Genomic DNA, 20,192 nt, shown 5'->3' with positions numbered 1-20,192 from the left:
AAGAAAATACACTGTGCTGCTGATAGACTGATGAAAATTGTCAGAATAAGGAAAACATACCCCAGAAAAAATTGTACTCAAGTCATTTGAGGTTTAAAGTTTTTTTTTCCATTTTGCTTTTTAAGGATTATATACAAGACAGTAATTGGTTGTACCCATAAAGATTAATTCTGTAGTAATTTCTCTGTACTTTCTATGTATCTTTCACAACAGATATTTCATCCGTATCAGACAACTGGATTAGAATAAGAAATATCAGTAAGTCAGCCCCTATACTTGATCTTGAAATCTTGGGTCTGTCTGAGAAGTATCATTATTTTATGATATAAATTGGACTTTAAAAGGTGATAAACCATAATCCTTTCTCATCCAAAGAACACCGAAGTTCAGAAAGCTTTTACATTGGTGCTTGTCAAATCAATCAGCCGAAGCAGTTAATGCAAAAATCTTCCATATATCATCGGATGTTTAGCCAAATGTCTACCAAGGGAGCTTTGTAGTACAGGAAATATGATTTTTTAAAGTATCATTTCAAAGTCCTTAAGATAATGTTGCTTTCTACTACATATTAGTATGTGTTGGCAAACAAGGCTCTGCTTCTTTTTAGCTAAAATGTGTCCAAATATCAAAGGGCCATTACCAGAACCGTTCTTTGTCTTTGTGGAAGCCAACTCCTCTCCTATACCTAAAAAATAGGCAAAGAGCAAAACTCTTCCCTAGAGACTCCAACACACTAGCAAGAAATACATGCCATTTGTGTATAGTGCAATGATCCAGGCACAGTGTATTTTCTTTCAATGACCTGCAGAGTAAATTGCGTCTTGGGCTGCACAAACCAATCTGAACTACCCAGGGAAAATGTGACCAGGACAGGGATCCATGTGATATTGTTTATATGCCTTTTTTTTTTTTTTTTGAGACTATAATTTGTAACTGCTTAGACAAGTAGTGGTAAAGAGAACACCGAATAATTTATAATTCATTTGCTTATTCAATAAGTGGTTATTGTGTGTTCTCTTTGTGCCTGGCACTGTGTTAGGGCTGAGGACCCTGGTGACCAGCAATTTGGTGCCATGGATGAGAGCATAGATTCTTGAGTCAGATGGCCTGTGTTTGAATTCTGGTTCTGCCGCTTACTGTCTGAGTGACCTCAAGCATGTTGCTTAAACTTAGGTAGCTTGTTCATCTCTAAAATGTTTTGTTTGTTTGCAAGAATCAAATGAATTACAAACTGTCTTAGGATGGGTTCTCTAGAGAAGCAAAACCAGTCAAGTGTATAAATTTATATAAAGAGATTTATATCAAGGAAATTTCTCATGCAGTTGTAGAGGTTGAAACATCCCAAGTCTGTGGGTCAGGATAGAGACTTCTCCTGACTCATGTAGCCACAGGGGCTGGCGAACTCAGGATTAGCAGGTCACAGAGCAGGGCTCTTGCTCACAGGCTGCAAAGATCTATGAATCCCAAGACTACAGGTTAGCTGCTAGCTCAAGTCCCAAGAACCGGAGGTCAGATGAACAGGAGCCAGCTGCAGAATCCAGAACAAGCAAAAGCCCCTGAGCCTTGCCAGAACGTCCGCTTATATTTGGATGCAGGCCACATGCCCAAGGAAAATCGGTTTCAACTGGTTGGCTACTCACAGCAGATCCCATCTTGGAAGTGATCACAGCATCATATGACTGCCAGAGCACTGAGAATCATGGCCCAGGCAAGTTGACACACAGCCTTAAACATCACACAAACGTTGGTCATCTGTAACAGTACCCGACATATAGTAAGTATCTGCCATTTTCAGCAGTAGGTTAACAGGAGAGGAGAGGCAGCATTGCCTCTGCCCTTATGGAAGTCATCAGAAGAGAGAGATAAGTGTGGAATTGCACCAGGTCTATTATCAGAGAGGCATTCATTTGCTGGTGTTGCCATACTTGCTGATTTCTTTTTAATTTATCTGTTCAAGGCCACGATCACTATCACAGGCACTTTGATCTCACGTGTCTCACATGACAGTTGCCCCTGACCTCTGTTGTAATGCACCCACTGAATCGGCCATATTTTGCTCCAGCTGACAGTAGATGTCTTCTCAAAAAGGTGCTCCTTGTTCTGTCTTACACCCTCTATGCCATTTCTTTGAGACAAAACAACTGCTAGCCACCATAATTTCTGGCAACTGGTCTCCATCTAACTGACTTGATTTCTGGAATTATCAAAACTCTCATCTGGACTAAGTTTTTCTCATGGTCCCTGAGGAAACAATGGGGCTGAAGGATGCTCCGAGACAGATTGTTGGAACAGCCTGGATTTGCTATACAAGCCCTGTTGAGTCCCTTACTGCTCAGTAAGTTCCTGCAGCCTAGGCCTGAGTCACTATTTCTTGCCATTTTGTTCGTTACCTTATTTACTTTCTGCCTTCATTCTTCCTGACTTCCACTCTCAACTACGCGTGGAAAAACACTGTGCATTTAGAGCTAATGGTACATCCATCAGTAACCAAAGCAGCTCATGGAAGTCCTGCCTCAATGACACAGGGTCCCATTTAGTTTGCCAGCTAAATTTAGAAGAAACAAATTTCCCTTTTGGAGGAATATTTCAAAATAATTTCTCAAGCTATTTTGAAATTACCCTTAATTTGAAGTCACTTGCTTCATGCTAATATTTTAATCTTTAGTAAAAATGAACAGTGCTGGGCATGTACTCCGTTGAATGAATCAGTTCAAGTATGATGAGTATGATTATAAATATAAGGATTATATCTATGATTAAAAAGAGATGGAAAATTATATCAAGAGTCTTAAAATATGCAAAGGATTCGCTGAGGTATATTCAGAGCAGAGTTTATTTGTTCATACATTCCCACAATTATTCATTTAATAAACACACATAAAAATTTAATAAACACACACAGAACTTAATATTTACCAGGCACAGCCCTGGTGGTGCAGTGGTTAAGCACCCTGCTGCTAACTGAAAGGTTGGTGGTTCCAACCCACCAGCAGCTCCGCATGAGAAGGATGTGGTAGTGCGCTCCTTTAAGGATTACAGCCTTGGAAACCCTATGGGGTAGTTCTACTCTGTCCTATAGGGTTGCTAGGAGTCGAAATTGACTTGACAGCAATGGGTTTTGCTGATTTAGTGGAGTTCCTGGGTGACTCGAATGGTTAAACCCTTGGCTACTAGCCGAAAGGTGGCAGTTTGAATAAGGGCTTTGAATTGGTTCTTCCCGGTTCAGTCGGCCAAGGAGGCAACACTGGAACAGACCCCAATTTTTTAAATTTGGGTGACCCAGAACCATAACTGGAACAGGAAAAATTACGGGTCAAAGCCCTGCTAGAAATTTAATCTCCCTCTTAGAAAACAAGGGCAGTTTACACATTGCATAGCAACCAAATCTCTTGCCTGTCAGATACTGTGCAGAGTTGGAAATAACAATGGCGGCTGACCATGCCGCTTTGAACTTGTGTTGCTCTCCTCATTCCTGGCAATAACCCAATTTCATGCATCAGGCTCCTGAAAGGGCTCACTATGCCTCTTTCAGTTTTGATTCATTGATCATGACTGAACCGGTTTGAGGCCCTGGTTGTAACCCATCCAGAGGTGCCTCGTGAGACTGGCCTGGCAATCGGCTTTCAAGAGGTCACAGCCTTGAAAACCCTATGGGACAGTTCTAGTCTGCACACGAGTTCATCATGAGTTGAAATCGACTTGACAACAACAAAAAAAATAGTGATTTACACAATGAAATCCTATAGGAGAAGAAATGACCTAAAAATATACCCAACGATATGAATGTATCTTGTAAAGGAAATGTTGACTCCAAAGACTGTGTATTTGAGTCCATTGATATCAAGTACAAAAAAAAAAACAGACTAAATGGATACAGTTAGAAGTCAGAGGAGTGGTCACTGTTTGAGGGTGGGTAACAGCTTTTAATAGCTAGGAGTATGAGGAAGGTTTGGGGTGTCCAGTCAGGAGAAAGAAACCACTGGTGCCAATTACACAGCTAGGTTGTTTGTGGCCATTTATCAAGCTGTACACTTACACTTTTCTGAATGTATTATTATACTTTAATAAATTTTTTTTCTTGTAATATAAAACCCACCGCCATTGAGTCAATTCTGACTCATAGCGACTCTATAGGACACAGTAGAACTGCCCCACAGATTTGAACTGCCAACCTCTTGGTTAACAGCCATAGCACTTAACCACTATGCCACCAGGGTTTCCTCTTTTAATTTAATGACCAGATTTTTCAATGTATTAGTGAGAATGGGCCCTGGTCCATGGCCTTCTCAGGAAGCAGCTTTTTTGGCAAACCCGTTACTCAGTTTACTGGCTTAGTGCGGCGTTCGAGGCTATTCATACCCTGTTAATTACATAACTTCCTAAGGACTGACTCTTATGAGTCTTGTCATTGGTTACTGAACATGAGAAAAGCTGGCAATGGCAAAAGAGATTCCATTGTTTTGTGTCAAGAATATGATCCAGCTTGAGCTCTAACCACAGTATTGGGCATTTCACCATCTCTGTGACACCTGTAGTGCTGAACAGAAGGCATGGAGGTTTCTTCCACCTGGAATCCCCTCTCATCTTCTTTCCATATGTTCAATTTCTACCTTGGACAGGGAGGCCCTTCTTAACTATTGTCTCTTCCAGCCAAAATCAGTGCTATCTTGTTGTTACTAGGTGCCATCAAGTTGACTCCTACTCATAGCGACCCTATAGGACAGGGCAGAACTGCCATGTAGGGTTTCCAAGGAGCAGGTGGTGGATTCGAACTGCCAATCTTTTGGTTAGCAATCAAGTTCTTAACCACTGCACCACCAGGTGTCCCAGTGCTATCTTAGGGCACCAATTTCTTCCCACCTTGTTCTAAGTATAGTACTTGCCTCGTCTCCCATAGTGCCTTGCACATAAAAAGATGTGATGCTGTATGAATGTGTTAACAGAATGAGAAGAAATGTTTTAAAGTCTTTAAACATTGTTTTTGAGTGTTGAAGAGCAACCTCTTGCCTTTGTGCCTTTTCAACCTATTTCACCCTCATCCTGGGTAGCAGTCTGGATCCATTTAGGAGACAGAAACCACATAGTAGGTTAAATTGAAGAAGTTTAATGCAAAGAATTACTAATTATGATAGAAGAGTATAAGATACAAGGAAACTATGTGGCACCATAGGGCTGAAGGAGTGTATCCAAGGAAATACAAACTTGGATGGCATTTAGACCTCATTGGAGAAGGTTGGCTCAGCCCACTAGATAGCAGAGAATTTTGCTGATTTGGCCAGGCTGGAGCCAGTCTGGATGTGCTGGGCAAGCAGTATGCCATTCTCCAGAGTGCAGAAGGGGAAAAGGTAGTCAGCAACCAGGGACCTGGGCATGCAGTGGCAGTCTGCACCAGATGGGACAGAAGGCTTGCAGAGGGAGGGGTGCTTGGTGTGCGACCCTCTGGGCTGCAGGTGGCTGTGCGTAGGCCACAACAGGGGTTTTGGTTTTCATGTTGAAAAGGTTGCAGAAAGGTTACTGTTAGGCCAAGGCTGCAAGGCTGCAGAGGGGTCATTTTTTGCACCTGTGGCTGGGGCAGGCTCCAGCGGATGTCCCCACACTCACAGTGCTGACATACCAGAAAACTTCAGGAAGCCTCTTCCTTCTGCAATGGGCCTCTAGCACCCTCTACTGAGAAAGCTTAACATCATGCTGACTTTAAAGAGAAACCACCAGATATTGAAGCATGCATTTGGAGCCAAGAGGCAATCGATCAGGAACACATCTTCCGTCTCCAGAGCTCCCTTCATTCATTTGGTTCCAAGCACCACAGGAGTGTGGTTGTGTTTGAGGCATGATCAGGGTCAGCAGTGTCTGGAGAGCCAGGAAAGGCTGCCTAGGTATGACCTCAGGTGATCACTTCCTCCTAGGGGCATTTTTTCATCATCTTTTAACAAGGGTTGGGACTGGATCAGGGCTGTCCAAATACCGGACTACAGTGAGGTGAGAAAAAGAAACATAGTATTCCGTAGTGCTAAACTCACTTCAATTTAAAAGTTGACCCTTTCAACCTTTTTTACTGTTAAAGCAACTTTTTTCATTTGTTTGTTTAATGACGTTATGCTGATAATAAATGGTAATTATCTTTTATTGTTATTTAGCAAAATAAGTCAGCCACCTCAGAATTTTGTTTTTGAAATTTTATTAGTCCGTGGAAGCGGAAAGTCAGGTCGCTCTGACTAGCTGTTCTCGAAGTCCTCTTTCATCTCTTGAGATATGTGGTTCTAAAGGGCCTGATGGTCTTTGATTACCAACTCTGATACCCAGCTAAGGAGGGCAGAAGAAAACCTAGGAAAGGCGCTCGCTTCAGCAGCCTGTGTAGTAAATTTGTGTTGATCACAGAAGATTAGCATAGCTCCTGCACAAAGATGACACACAAAACCGTGAGGCATTGCTAATTTTTAAGATACTTCGTAAACCCTAGGGCAACCACTAAAAATTTTTAAAAAGATGTATAAATAATAAGCCAATAAACCCAATCAAACCACTGCCATTGAGTTGATTCCGACTCATAGCAACCATAGAGGACGGAGCAGAATTGCCCCATAGGGCTTCCAAGGCTGTCAATCTTTACAGAAGCAGACTGCCACATCTGTCTTCTGCGGAGTGGCTTGTGAGTTCAAACTGCTGACCTCTTGGTTCGCAGCTCAGGGCTTTAACCACTGTACCACCAGGGCTCCTCAATAAACCAATAGTGGAGATACAATGGAATCATTAAAAATACTCAGTGAATCCAAAAGCAGACAGAAACCTAGAAAAGAATGGAAAAATTATTTGACATGTGTATCTTGCTTAGTATAATGGCCCAGTCTTAGTGGCAGCAATCTGGAGCCAATGTTTGATCAAAACACAAGTTATTTTAGTTAGGAGCAGTGACTGAGTTATTTATATTTCTTTGAAATCACCACAGAATCCCCCCCAAATAATAATGATGAAGCCTGATTAAACTTCAAAGGGAGTCAATTCCATGGCAGAGGCAAGAGGTGCTGTGCTGAGCTGAGGCAGCTACTTGTCCCCTTTGTATCTTCATTAGGACACTATTGCTTGCCTACTACAAAAAAGGTGGCTAGAAACATAATACCATCTGGACTTCCTTCCAAGGGAGGTTATATGTAGGGTGCAATTCATGCGAACACCTCCCTTTTCCTGGCTTTAGTAAAAATCCCAATGCTGGTAGCGGTTTTTCTCCCTTTTCTTCCCCATTCCTAAAAACGACGCATTGTATTTGCACAACAGGGCCAGCACTCAGGGCAGAATCTGTATGAGACAGTCATACAATTATGAATTTAAAAGCTCCAGCCATCTGAACACCTGAACATGACACCTGGGCGGTGGTGCAGAAAGGATGGGGCTGGGTTGAATGGAGTGCTAAGCGCACAATGCACATTCACGCTCCCGGCGTGCTCGCTCACTGGGCCACCATTCTACTGTCGGAGACGAGATTAGGCTGCAGGGTCTCCAGGCAGCAGTCCGAAAGTGAAAACAAATGCCTGAAACCAGAATTGGATTCTAGATCTTCTCAGGGGAAGCTGCTTAAGTGACAGTTGCTCGATTTCAGCAATATACCTCTTCCTACCTCTTTCCAAACTCGATTTCATCCAAGGGAAAGAGGAAATTGAACAAATGGATCTTTTTAGACAACACATACTATCTCCACATCCCCTCTTCTTTTACTATCTACTCTATAGGGCCAGGCAAGGGAAATGACTCTTAGGATTTTTTAAGTCAACCATAGGAAAAATAGTACATACTTATTGAAAAAAAAATTTTTTCTAAAACAGAATATAAAGTAAAAAACGGAATTCCACCACTACTCGGGAGACCACTATGGAATCTGATATGCGTCCACTGAGAACTTTTTCTTTACATATACACATGGGTTTTTTTTTTCTTCACTTTGCTATAAATTTTATTTCAGTAAAGCAAAAAGTTTTTATGGCACACATATAGGTATGTGTATCCTTCAACATTTTTTATGATAGTCTTTTTTCTTGCTCCCACTGTTTTTTAATTAATAGAGAAATGGAGGCTTGCGTGTTGCCACGATGCTGGACAGATGTCAGCAGAGCTTCAAGATGAAGTCAGCCTAAGAAGAAAGGCTTGATGATCTACTTCCCAGAGTCAGCTGGTGAAAACCCTACGGATCACAACAGTCTGATCCCATTGTTCATGGGGTCGGGTCTACTCAAAAAAAAAATTAAAAAAAAAAACACAAGAGTCTAACCGGCAAAAGCATAGCCTTAGGCATACCTTCCTCTCCCCCACCCTTCCCCTAAAAAAGGCTGAGAATTCCTCAGAAATAGAATACCTCTTAAATGTATGCTCCCCTCCATCCTGAGGTTTAAAAAAAAGGAGAATCACGTCTCTCAAATGTAATTTAGGAATGAATTGTGCATCTCTACGGGGCAGGAGCAACAAGTCTGGTCGCACTGTTCTTAGAAGGAATCATTAAAACTCAGCATTAACACTGGTCAGCCATAGAAGAATCCTCCCGAGTTGTTGTTCCTGAAAGGGGCATTCTTTGATTTAAGCTAACTTTGTTTAAAAAAAAAAAAAGGTGGGGTGGAGGGGGGACGGGAGAGACTTAGATATTTTCATCAGGATGGCCCTCCCATCTCATGACTGTGGGTCACACTGACCACCTGACTGGTACCTGACTGGTACCTGGACATAGCTGAGAATAGAAGGGTGGCGCTAAAAGCTGCTTTTGATAATCATCACCTTCTCAGAAATTAAGAACCACAAGCCAGTTATCTCTTTCCCTATCTGACCCTCTTCCCCTATACCTCCCCTTCTCTTGCAAGCAAATCCCTGCGACACTGAAGGCAAACCATTAAGGGTGTCAGGAAAACTTCCTCAACTGCATTAATTTTACCTTTATTCCAAGGCTACTGATTTCAGAGGATCCCCTCCAGCAGTGAGCTCCTTAAGGCATGTGGCATACTTTAAGCGTACCCGAACTGTTAGAGAAGTGGAGAACACCACCTCGTGATAGGAAATGTCGTGATAGGAAATATATTAACCTGATGAAATTAATACCATTTAATTTTTTTTTAATTGAACTTGTTATTTATCATTAAGGCTAGATAGCTTAGACAAGTAAATTCCATAGTATGGTGGAAAATACTTCAGTCTTCAGATCCGAACACATCACTGGCTTGTCAAGTTCAGTAAAGAAATTTTTACATGCTTATAGGCCTAGACCCAAGTTTTGCTATCAATAATTGAAATAAAAATTTAAAATACAACCTGCCATCCAACTTAATCTGCTTACTACTTTTCATTGACTTCTAATCCATAATTGGTAGAAAAAAGACAAACATGGAAAGCAAATATTCCTGGTCTGGTTAGACAATTCAGGAAATCTGAATGAGTCTTGCCAACAAGCTGGAAAATCAGTCTGTTTATCAAGTGGTGTATGTAAACAAACAATCAAAGATGCCACTAAAATACAACTTGGTATAACAGGCATTACCTATTTAATAAGTACAATATATACACAGGATTCTCTTGAAATGTTTCACTTTATACAGAAACATATTTACAAAATCAACAGCGTAATCAAACTAAAGATTATCTGTACAATGCACATATATATATGAACTTCGGAAGATAAACAAGTTTCATCACCGGAGTCAAAATGGATAGCCATATGTGTCTTTTTAAAAAGAATTTCATTCCGGAAGAAAAATACATCTTTAATATACAATTGTGTCCCATAATTTTCCAGACAATTCTTTATATTTGGATTCTTTTTTAATTATTTCTCTTGTTCAGCTTTGACAAATTTCAGGTTTCTAGTGCCACCAACTGGTATGTTAAAAATTAACAATCTTAGTGTCAAAAAAGAATTGTTTTGTTTTAAAAAAAAACTAGGTTATTGAAAAATAGACTACTGGAGTCAACATTCATTAGGCACAATTAAGCATACTGAATAACATGATTTATATAAAAATATTATCAGGGTGGCATATATAACATTTACAATATCAATGGTTTCTGATTTTTTTCCTCCTACTGGTAAATCTTGGTCTTAAATTTACAGGTAAAAATCTTTAGAAAATAATATTTCATAACAAAGTTTAGAAACATGCATAATAACGTGATTGGATTCATCTTTATAAGCATCGAAAGTAGGCAATAATTTACTAAAATGGCAAAAATTTAATGTCATTACAGTCTTTGGATTTTTCCTTCTTCTTAAACAGTAAATTAAATACCAAACCGACGAAAGTCAGGAAATGTGAAGAACCACATGAAAACAGCAATCACCTTTCAGCATACCTGAGCAAGGATTCCTTTCCCCAGAACATCACGTCAGAGAAGGAATTCTGGACCATCAACTTGCACAAGTCGGTTAACCTCTTTCCAGCCCAGTTACAAGGGCTGGCTGTGAGCTGCAGAGGCCCTGATCCTATTGCCTCCCAACTATTTTCACTAGATCATAAGCAATGTGCGGGCGGGAACTCCCTTGTCTGATCTGTTCACCAATATCATCTTAATACCCTGTATGGTGCCTGGCAACAATAGGTGTTCAGTAAATGAACTAATCATGTTGGTAGCCTAAGAAAATTTAACTTCAAGCCAATTTTGACTGGAAAGACTTCTACAGAGCAAGTTTTTGAAGCTATTTAATGGATTTTATTATTCGGTTAATAGCTAAAAATGAGACAGGCTGGTCTGAAAGATACTATGCATTTAGAATATTCAAAGCTGAATGATCTTTTAAATGAACTGATATTCCAAACTACATATAATTAGGGATCAGAAAATTAGTCTTATCATAAAATCACTTTAAACTGTTATGAAGACAAAAAGTTAAAAAAAAAAAAAAAAAGTTCACTCATTCCAAATGCACCACTTTGAATCCTTAAAACTTAGGCTAAAGTTTGAAGTGGCATGGAAAAACAGGGAATCACAGTTAAGTGTCCACTTTAAAATTAAAACCTATCCACTCGACGGCAATGGGTTTAGTGGAGTGTACATATATACACAAAAAACAAATCATTTCTTGCCCAAAGAAACCAGAACACTGCTACCTAACCAAAATACTCTTTGATGTGTACTAAAGAAAATACTGAACATACAAAATGAATGGCCCCACATCTCAGCTCACCCAGACCATTTTCCTTTCCCAGATATTCTATTCATCTCTTCATATACTCAATATAGTAAGAGGTAGAAGTCCTTCTAAATCCTTACATCAGGAGCTGTTTGTAAATTAGTATAAATATTGCTGACACATACACATTCCTTCCTGTACATTATTTTGCTCCGTCCTGATTGATCCATATACAAAACGATACAGTAGATACAGAAAAACAAAAAAAAACCATTGCTGTTGAGTCAATTCTGATTCATAGCGACCGCACAGGACAGGGTAGAACTGCTCCATAGGGTTTCCAAGGAGTGGCTGGTGGATTTGAACTGCCAATCTTTTGGTTAGCAGCTGTGGTTCTCAACCACTGCACCACCAGGGCTCCAGAAGAACAAAAGGAAAATAAAATACCTTTTTCAAAACTTTCCATAGTTTCTTATATTTATGGGAGAAAAGTAATAATGCAGCCAAATATGGTTTAAAATAAAATGGCTTTCCTCTAACATCGTATTGCCTTCAACTTCTCCATGTGGATGGTGGCATAATTGTTAATACTGGAATGTCTGATTTTTGTCTATTATGTATATATTTTAAAAAATGTACAGACAAAGGACACTATGGATCTGACGTGTCTTGGAGAAAAAAATTGCAGTTTATGAATCCATTATCACCTGAGAAGCCAGAAAAATTTTGTTACCTTGGCTACTCTAAGTAGTCTTTGGGAGTGTCAATAGTGTGCCTAGAAACAAATGGGAAAATAATTCACATTTGATTGCACTTACCCTCCTTTATTTATTTTGGTAAGTTATTATTGGTTAAAAAAAAAAAAAGCAAGTCATGTTATGTTAAGACTAATACTTTTCAACTACTTAAAAAATAAAACTTCTTTGAACTTCAATTTTCATTCTGAAGTGAAAAAATTATTTGTTTCTGGACGACATACAACTCAATACACAGAAAAAATAAGACACTAAATCAGATCATTTAATCCTTAGTAAATACGTTATCCTTTAAAATAATGCTAAGCTGATTAAAAAAAGAAATGCTAAAACACATTAAAGGACCATTGCCACCATCAGCCCAACTTTTAGAACACTACAATTCTTTAAAAGTCTAAAATCTGTTACCCCAAAGCTCACTTCTCTGAAGGGGACAAAAAATACAAAAATTCAAAACAAAAGTGAGGATTGCCACAACATCTGCACATAGGCCCAGGAGTCCTAGTACAGAAATGAGCTGAAAATAATGAAATGTGAAAAACCACACACAGAAATTCTAGCAGGTGAGAAATTACAAGTGAACCAAAATGCAATGCCAGAAATATTGATACTGTGTCTGGCAACATTTAAGTGCATGTCTTAGATAAATATTGTAAAAATCCAACAGGATACATAAATTTCACTCTAAAATTCCTTTAGTTACTGAGATGTATTTTGTGTTTTAAATAAAAATACCAGAACCAAAAGGTTGGCAGTTCAAATCCACCAGGTGCTCCTTGACCTATGGGGCAGTTCCACTCTGTCCTATAGGGTCGCCATGAGTTAGAATCGACTCAACGGCAATGGGTTTGACTTATATGTATATAAATTTTTGTATGAGAAATTAACTTGAGCTGTAAACTTTCACCTAAAGCACAAAAAAAATACCAGAACATAATCAGATCTCAGGAATTGTATGATAACTGCTCTCTAATATATAACTATATCAATAATAAACAATGGTATTCAAATGAAATGGTTAACAGTCCCTCTCACATGGTGGTTTCTTTTGGGAACTGGCTCTTTATAAATACCTTAAACACAATTATATTCATCTGTATATTTAATGTCAGTAAAACTAAATTATCTCAGTTCCAAAGAGTTCACTGTTCATCTCTGGCCTAACGATTGGATCCATCTCCCATCTTAAAATGTAACTGAAGTCCACAGGCATTTTCTAAATGAATGCTATTTAAAATCATATTTTAGGTAACTAAAGACATTAAAAATTCAACTATGAACTAAACAATCCAAATCTGAGAGAATATTTTAAACTCCGAATCAGAAAGATTACAAAGAGTGTACCTAACACGAATACATGGGAGAGGCACCACGATGCCAGATCATGGCTGAGCCCCTAGCTTTCTTGTGAAGTTTGGCTTCCATTCAAATGAAACAAAAGAATTAAAATTAAAACAAAGATTTAAGCACTAATATGATCCCTGAAACGCAACCATATGTTATAAATGAAATTTCAAAATATGAACACTGTCATCATTTCTTTAGTTTTCTTGACGCTGGAGAAGTAGCATGTCTGTGAATGACTAATGCCTCCCTTTTCGTGCAGAATTTTAAAAAGCTGAATCACTGTGACATTACATATTTTAAAGAGAAAAAATATGGAGTAGGGTTTTTTTTAAAGCCCTTGTTCAGCACTTCATAGGACTCCTAGCAAATTAAATTATTTTGATTTAATAACAGGCTCTTGTATGATACCATACAAAAACAAATCTCATCAAAGCTTACAGTCTTACAGTATACACGGCAATGCATTCATATCGTAAAAGGCTACCTTTTTGTGCAAATGAAGCAAAACAACTTTGTTTACTGGCTGACACACAAAACAGAAAACTTGCCAACAGCACTGGTGCTCTTCATGCGGCCTTTGTCTGTTTACTGAGAAGCGCTTTATGTTAGGTATTCCTCGTCCTCTGTCCTAGATCATGCTGCTGTTTAATAAGACGTTCTATTTCTGTTCCAAGGGTTTGTAGATTTTCCTTTTAAAATTGAGAAAAAAGGGGGGGAGGAGAAAATAGAGCTACTAAGTATAATAAATTAAAACAAAAATTCAGTTGGAAACATTTCTGCCAACAAATTAGAAAAGAGAAAGAGTTACAATTACTTCTAAATACTGTGTGAGATAATTTAGACACAAGGGTGTTTTCAGTGAAGTAGTCCTGTTCACTTCAAGAGCATACTTAACTTTTTTACTGAAGCCACAGAAATTTTCAGTCCATAAAATCGCTATTTACTAGAGTTTTAAATTACTTTTAATATCTATTGGCAACTATCAAGGGCCACAGAGCAAAATAGCTGGGTCAGATAATAGCTACAAAAATAAAATGAAGCCGGGAAATATGTTAGAAAATAAATGCCTCAATCTTAAAAAATTATGTTTCAGCAATTAATTACAACTAAATTTTTTTTAGTTATAACTAGTTATAATGGTGCATGGTTAAAGAGCTTCGCTGCTAACCAAAAGGTCAGCAGTTTGAATCCACAAGCCGCCCCTTGGAAAGCCTATGGGGCAGTTCTACTCTGCCCTGTAGGGTCACTATGAGTTGGAATAGACTTGATGGCAACAGGAAATAGGTAGTTATAATGTACATAATATAATATATACACTAGTAATTAAACATGTAATAAATTGTTGAAATATTATATATCTAACTAGTTGTGATTAATTGCTGAAACATATTTTTTTTAAGATTGCGGCATATATGTCTAACATATTTCTCAGCTTCGTTTAATTTTGGGGGGGGCAGTGGCTAAGAGCTTGGCTGCTAGCCAAAGGTCGGCAGTTCAAATCCACCAGCCGCTCCTTGGAAACCCTATGGGGCAATTTTACTCTAACCTATAGTGTCGCTACGAGTCAGACTGTCTCAATGACAACAGGTTTGGATTGGTGCCCTGGTGGTACAGTGGTTAAGAGCACGGCTGCTCACCAAAAGGTCAGCAGTTTGAATCCACCAGCCACTCCTTGGAAACCTTATGGAGTTCTACTCTATCCTATAGGGTTGCCAAGAGTCAGAATCAACTCGACAGCAATGGACTCATTATACGTCAAAGTCTACCTGTTGTTATCTCAAGTTTTTTTGAAATGAACCTATAACAAAGCAAACAACTCATTTTAGTGCCCACCCAACTGCTAAACTGATTTTTCTCTCTCTTTCCTCACTAGCTCAAAAAATTGTACTTTTTAAAAAGAGAAAAGCACTAAAATTTATCTGAATAAAATGACAACCTTGGATTACAGAAACAGTTCACCTATGTGCTAGCTCAGACTATGAAAGAGGCACCACGTTGCCATGTTTATTGTTTGATAAGTGAGTACAAATACCTTCAAAGTAATATTTTTTAATAACGTATCCTCCAAAACAGCCTGTAATTTTCGGTTGATCTCCAAAGAGAGTTCCAATGTTAATCCACTATCGGCTGGGTGGGATGTATATAAAGATGCCATGATACCGCCCCGTCTACTTAAATGAACTTTGTTAAAGTCAGATGCCTCTGAAGAAAGTGTGCCCGATTCTTCCCGTAAGATGTAACTCTGGATTATTCTGCAAAACGAAATAGCACTATCAACTGTGTACTTGATGAATTAAACACACTGGAATTTGCAAGAGTCAACTAAATATGCTTATGCATAAAGATCTACATTAGAAAAGAATTTTCCTTATTCAGATGGTTTCTTAAACGATCTCGTTTTTGTTCTAACAAAGCACTTAAATAGAACATATATAAACACTGTTTTTTCTTATTTTGATCAAAAGAATTGAGCAATTTGTTTATTGTTCGGCTTTCAGTTAATATTTTGTTTTTTCTGTTTTAAACTAGAACTGTATTTTACTCTTTTTCTTTGAAAACTAATGGGTAAACTTTTCCATAAGTCTAAAATTATTTCAAAATAAAAACTAAAAAATCACGGTAAAGACTCACGATATTAAGAAAACTCTTAATTAAGTATGGTAACTGTGAAAGGAAGCCGGCACAACACGGGCTTCGCAGTCAGTCAGGTCTGGGTTTGGATCTCCAGTTCTGTCCCTTACAGGAGTGGTGACCCAGGAACATTTGGTTACTTGACTTGGGCCCCATTGGAAAACTCACTCTCTCCTGGAGCTGTTGTAAAAATTCAATGAGATATTGCTAAGCAACAGGCACAGTGCCTTGTGCTTAGCAGGTGCCCAATAAATAACCCCACTACATTCTACCCAGCTTCACAATTACATATATCTCTTACAGCCACAATCATGAGGATAAAAAAGAAAACAGGTGGAACAGACCACTATCTTTTTATAAATCCAAAATTACTTAAGTATATTTAAAAGCTGTAAGGAAAAACTTCAGGAAAGACCTAGTTTTATTTCTGTATTCCCGAAACCAAGACCATAACACATGATTAATAAAAGATTAGGAACTCAATGACAATGAGAAATATTTTTTGAAAGGTAGGCACTTAATATTAATTTTGAAAACAGTAACTACCTTATGAGTAACGGTATTATGAATACAGATCGTGCTACCATAATACATACTTTGTTTTTTTCCTAATTTCTTCCACCAACTGTTTTATGTGGTCTTCCATAAATTCTATCTTTTCATTTTTCCGAGCATGTGCTTTCTGCAGCCTTACTATCCTTTCAATCAACATGGCCTTGTCTACTTCTGGAAAGTTATCCACAGTTACTGAAGACCCAGTATTTTCTGGAGATCGATCTTCTACACTGCTTCGAGCATTAAGGGACCCTGAAGACAAAAAAAAAAAAAATTCAATTTAGATATTTTACTTGGTCTAAAGTCACTTTTCATCTCATGTTGTTGTTGTTGTTAGGTGCTGTCGAGTCGGTTCCCACTCACAGCAACCCTATGTACAACAGAAAGAAAGACTACCTGGTCCTGTGCCATCTTCACAATCATTGTTATGCTTGAGCCCATTGTTGTAGCCACTGTGTCAATCCATCTTGTTAACGGTCCTCCTCTTTTTCACTGACCCTCTACTTTACTAAGCACGATGTCCTCCTCCAGGGACTGATTCCTCCTGATAGCATGTCCAAATTATGTGAGACATAGTCTCAGCATCCCTGCTTCTAAAGTGCATTCTGGCTGTATTTCTTCCAAGACAGATTTGTTCCTTCTTTTGGCACTCCATGGTATATTCAATAGTCTTCGCTAATACATAGTTCAAAGGTGTCAATTGTTTTTCAGTCTTCCTTATTCATTGCCCAGCTTTCACATGCATATGAGGTGACTGAAAGCGCCATGGCTTGAATCAGGCATACCTTAAGTCTGCAAGGTGACATCTTGCTTTTTTAACACTTTAAAGAGGTCTTTTGCAGCAGGTTTGCCCAAGGCAATGTGCCGTTTGATTTCTTGACTGCTGCTTCCATGGTGTTGACTATGGATCCAAGTAAAATGAAATCCTTGACTGCAATCTTTTCTCTATTTATCGTGGAAGATGCAAGCCCCCACAGTATGACAAACTGACAGATGCTTGGGGGTCTCATCTCAAATATTATTTATTTCAATGCCATTTCAAATATCAATCGGACAGAGTTGGGCACAGAGCTCAACATAGGTCATACATGGCCTGAGTCTTGCTCCTGAATACACTGATGATACAAGTACCAAAAAAGCCTATTATACCTTTCAAGAACAGGATAAGGAAATGGAAATAGAGAAATATGAAACCCAAGAGAAAGTCAGAACAATATGTCTGAAGTTAGCCCAAAATTAAACCATAACAGAAGTAACAGAACATCAAGTGGTTAAGCTCTGGAACCAGCCTATGTAGGTTTAAATTGCATCCCCTGCTCCTCCACTTACTAGCTTTGTGACTTTGGACAAGTTGTTTAATCCTCTGTGTCTTGGGTACTTTATCTTAAAATGTGAAAAATAATATTACTTACTCCACAGGATTTTTATCCTCATTTAAATGAGTTAATATAAATGTTAGCTATTACTTTCATCAACATCAGTGAGAATTTCTGATCCTCTTTACCCTGGAAAGATATGTTTTTTCTACCCCATTTTGTAGATTTGAGAGAAGTGCCATCTTATCCAAGATCATAAAGCTTATAAATGGTACAGCTGGGATCTAACTTCATACCTATAATTTCAAAGCCCATGTTCTTTTCCACTGTAAAATTCTTCCACTATTCCATATCTTTTTCCTAACGTGCAATTCCTGAGAGGTAGTGTGATACAGAAGGCGCCCTGGTGGTACAGTGGTTAAAGCACTCGGCTGCTAACCAAAAGATCGGTGGTTCAAACCCACCAGCTGCTCTGTGGGAGAAAGATGTAGCAGTCTGCTTCTGTAAAGATTACAGCCTTGGAAACCTTATGCAGCAGTTCTACTCTGTACTGTTGGGTTGCTATGAGTTGGAACCGACTTGATGGCAACAAGTTTGATTTTTGTTTGTCTGTTTATTGTTCAGTGGGGTATAGTGACACGCAAGGATTCTTGAGTTCTATCACTGTGGATTTTGGGCAAGTCGCACAACCACTGAGTTTTTGTCTCCTCGTCTGTTAAACGGGAATTTTAAAACCTATCTCATGTGGTTGGTCTGAAGAGTAAATTGTATGTTATGTTTAAAGTATGTTATGTTTAAAGCATGTTATGTTTAAAGCCTGGTTCCCGGCATTAAAAAAATGATAACACTATTAAATGCTATTAAAAATAAAACAGGTTTAAGAGTATACCAATATTTTGCTAATGTTCATTTTCACAAAGGTATCAATTATACTTTTATAGACTCTACTTATTTTAAAGTTTGTTTTAGACCACAGGCATATATATCATGAGAACAAATTAAATAATACATGTGTGCACACACACACATATATTAACATGATATTTAATGATGCCCATTTCATTAGTTCTCAGGTGTCAAAAGAACTATACAAGAGGGAGATCATACCACATCAAGCCTCTCTATATGGATACATGTAAATCTGAATTTAGAAAATGGAATCAAGAACTTGTTTAACAGAATAAAGAAGCAGTTAAGAAAAAAGGAAGTAGGTAAACGTCGTTAGTTGTTATTAGGTGCCGTCGAGTCAGCTCTGACTCATAGTGACCCCATGTACAACAGAAAGAAACACTGCCTGGTCCTGTGCCATCCTCACAATTGTTGTTATGCTTGAGCTCATTTTTGCAGCCACTATGTCAATGCAATTTGTTGAGGGTCTTCCTCTTTTTCATTGTCCATCTACTTTATCAAGCATGATGTCCTTCTCCAGGGGGACTGATCTCTCCTGATAACATGTCCAAAGTATGTGAGACGTAGTCTCGCTATCTTTGCCTCTAAAGAGCATTCTGGTTTTATTTCCAAGACAGATTTGTTCCTGCTTTTAGCAGTCCATGGTGTATATTCAATATTCTTTGCCAACACCACAATTCAAAGGCATCAGTACTTACTTGGTCTTCCTCATTCACTGTCCAGCTTTCACATGCATATGAGGCAATTGAAAACACCATGGCTTGAGTCAGGCGCACCTTAGTCCTCAAAGTGACATCTTTGCTTTTCAACATTTTAAAGAGATCTTTTGCACCAGATTTGTCCAATGCAATATGTCTTTGCTTTCTTGACTATTGCTTCCAAGGGTGTTAACTGTGGATCTAAGTAAAATGAAATCCTTGACAACTTCAATCTTTTCTCCATTTACCATGATGTTGCTTACTGGTCCAGTTGTGAGGATTTTTCTTTTATGTTGAGATGTATTCCATGCTGAAGGCTGTGGTCTTTGATCTCTGTCAGTAAGTACTTCAAGTCCTCTTCACTTTCAGCTAGCAAGGTCATGTCACCTGTTTATCACAGCTTGTTAATTAGTCTTCCTCCAATCCTGATGCTGCATTCTTCTTCATATAGTCCAGCTTCTCAGATTATCTGCTCAGCATACGGTATGGTGAAAGAATACAACACTGACACACACCTTCCTGGACTTTAAACCACACAGTATCCCTTTGTTCTGTTCGAACCATGCCTCTTGGTCTTAAGTACAGGTTCCTTATGAGCATAATTAAGTGTTCTGGAATTCCCGTTTTTCACAATGTTATCCATAATTTGTTATAATCCACACAGTCGAATGCCTTTGCATAGTCAATAAAACACAGGTAAACATCTTTCTGGTATTCTCTGCTTTAAATTATGATCCATCTGACATCAGCAATGATATCCCTGGTTCCACGTCCTCTTCTGAATTCAGCTTGAATTTCTGGCAGTTCCCTTTCGATATACTGCTACAGCCGCTTTTGAATGATCTTCAGCAAAATTTTACTCATGTGTGATAGTAATGATATT

At 38.5% G+C, this 20,192-nt stretch overlaps 1 protein-coding gene and 1 non-coding gene across 2 annotated transcripts in view; one reads left to right on the top strand and one right to left on the bottom strand.

Annotated features, from left to right (window-relative positions):
- Positions 1-885: 885 nt before the first annotated feature.
- CCDC186 (coiled-coil domain containing 186) overlaps positions 886-20,192 on the bottom strand; it is a 50,361-nt gene continuing 31,054 nt past the window's right edge. Inside the window, exons 14-16 of the mRNA XM_003408945.4 lie at positions 16,428-16,638; positions 15,233-15,452; positions 886-13,889 (exon numbers count right to left, since the gene is read on the bottom strand). Coding sequence (XP_003408993.1) covers positions 13,806-13,889; positions 15,233-15,452; positions 16,428-16,638 — 515 coding nt within the window. The 3' untranslated portion in view covers positions 886-13,805. The remainder of the gene's footprint in view (positions 13,890-15,232; positions 15,453-16,427; positions 16,639-20,192) is intronic.
- On the top strand, positions 6,334-6,439 carry LOC111750380 (U6 spliceosomal RNA). The gene has a single exon (XR_002785523.1). It is a non-coding gene; the product is annotated as a U6 spliceosomal RNA (small nuclear RNA).

Source organism: Loxodonta africana, chromosome 16, assembly GCF_030014295.1.
Source record: "Loxodonta africana isolate mLoxAfr1 chromosome 16, mLoxAfr1.hap2, whole genome shotgun sequence".
NCBI classification, from domain to species: domain Eukaryota; kingdom Metazoa; phylum Chordata; class Mammalia; order Proboscidea; family Elephantidae; genus Loxodonta; species Loxodonta africana.
The sequence above is the reverse complement of the archived record's forward strand: the minus strand, read 5'-3'. Positions and strand labels throughout refer to the sequence as shown.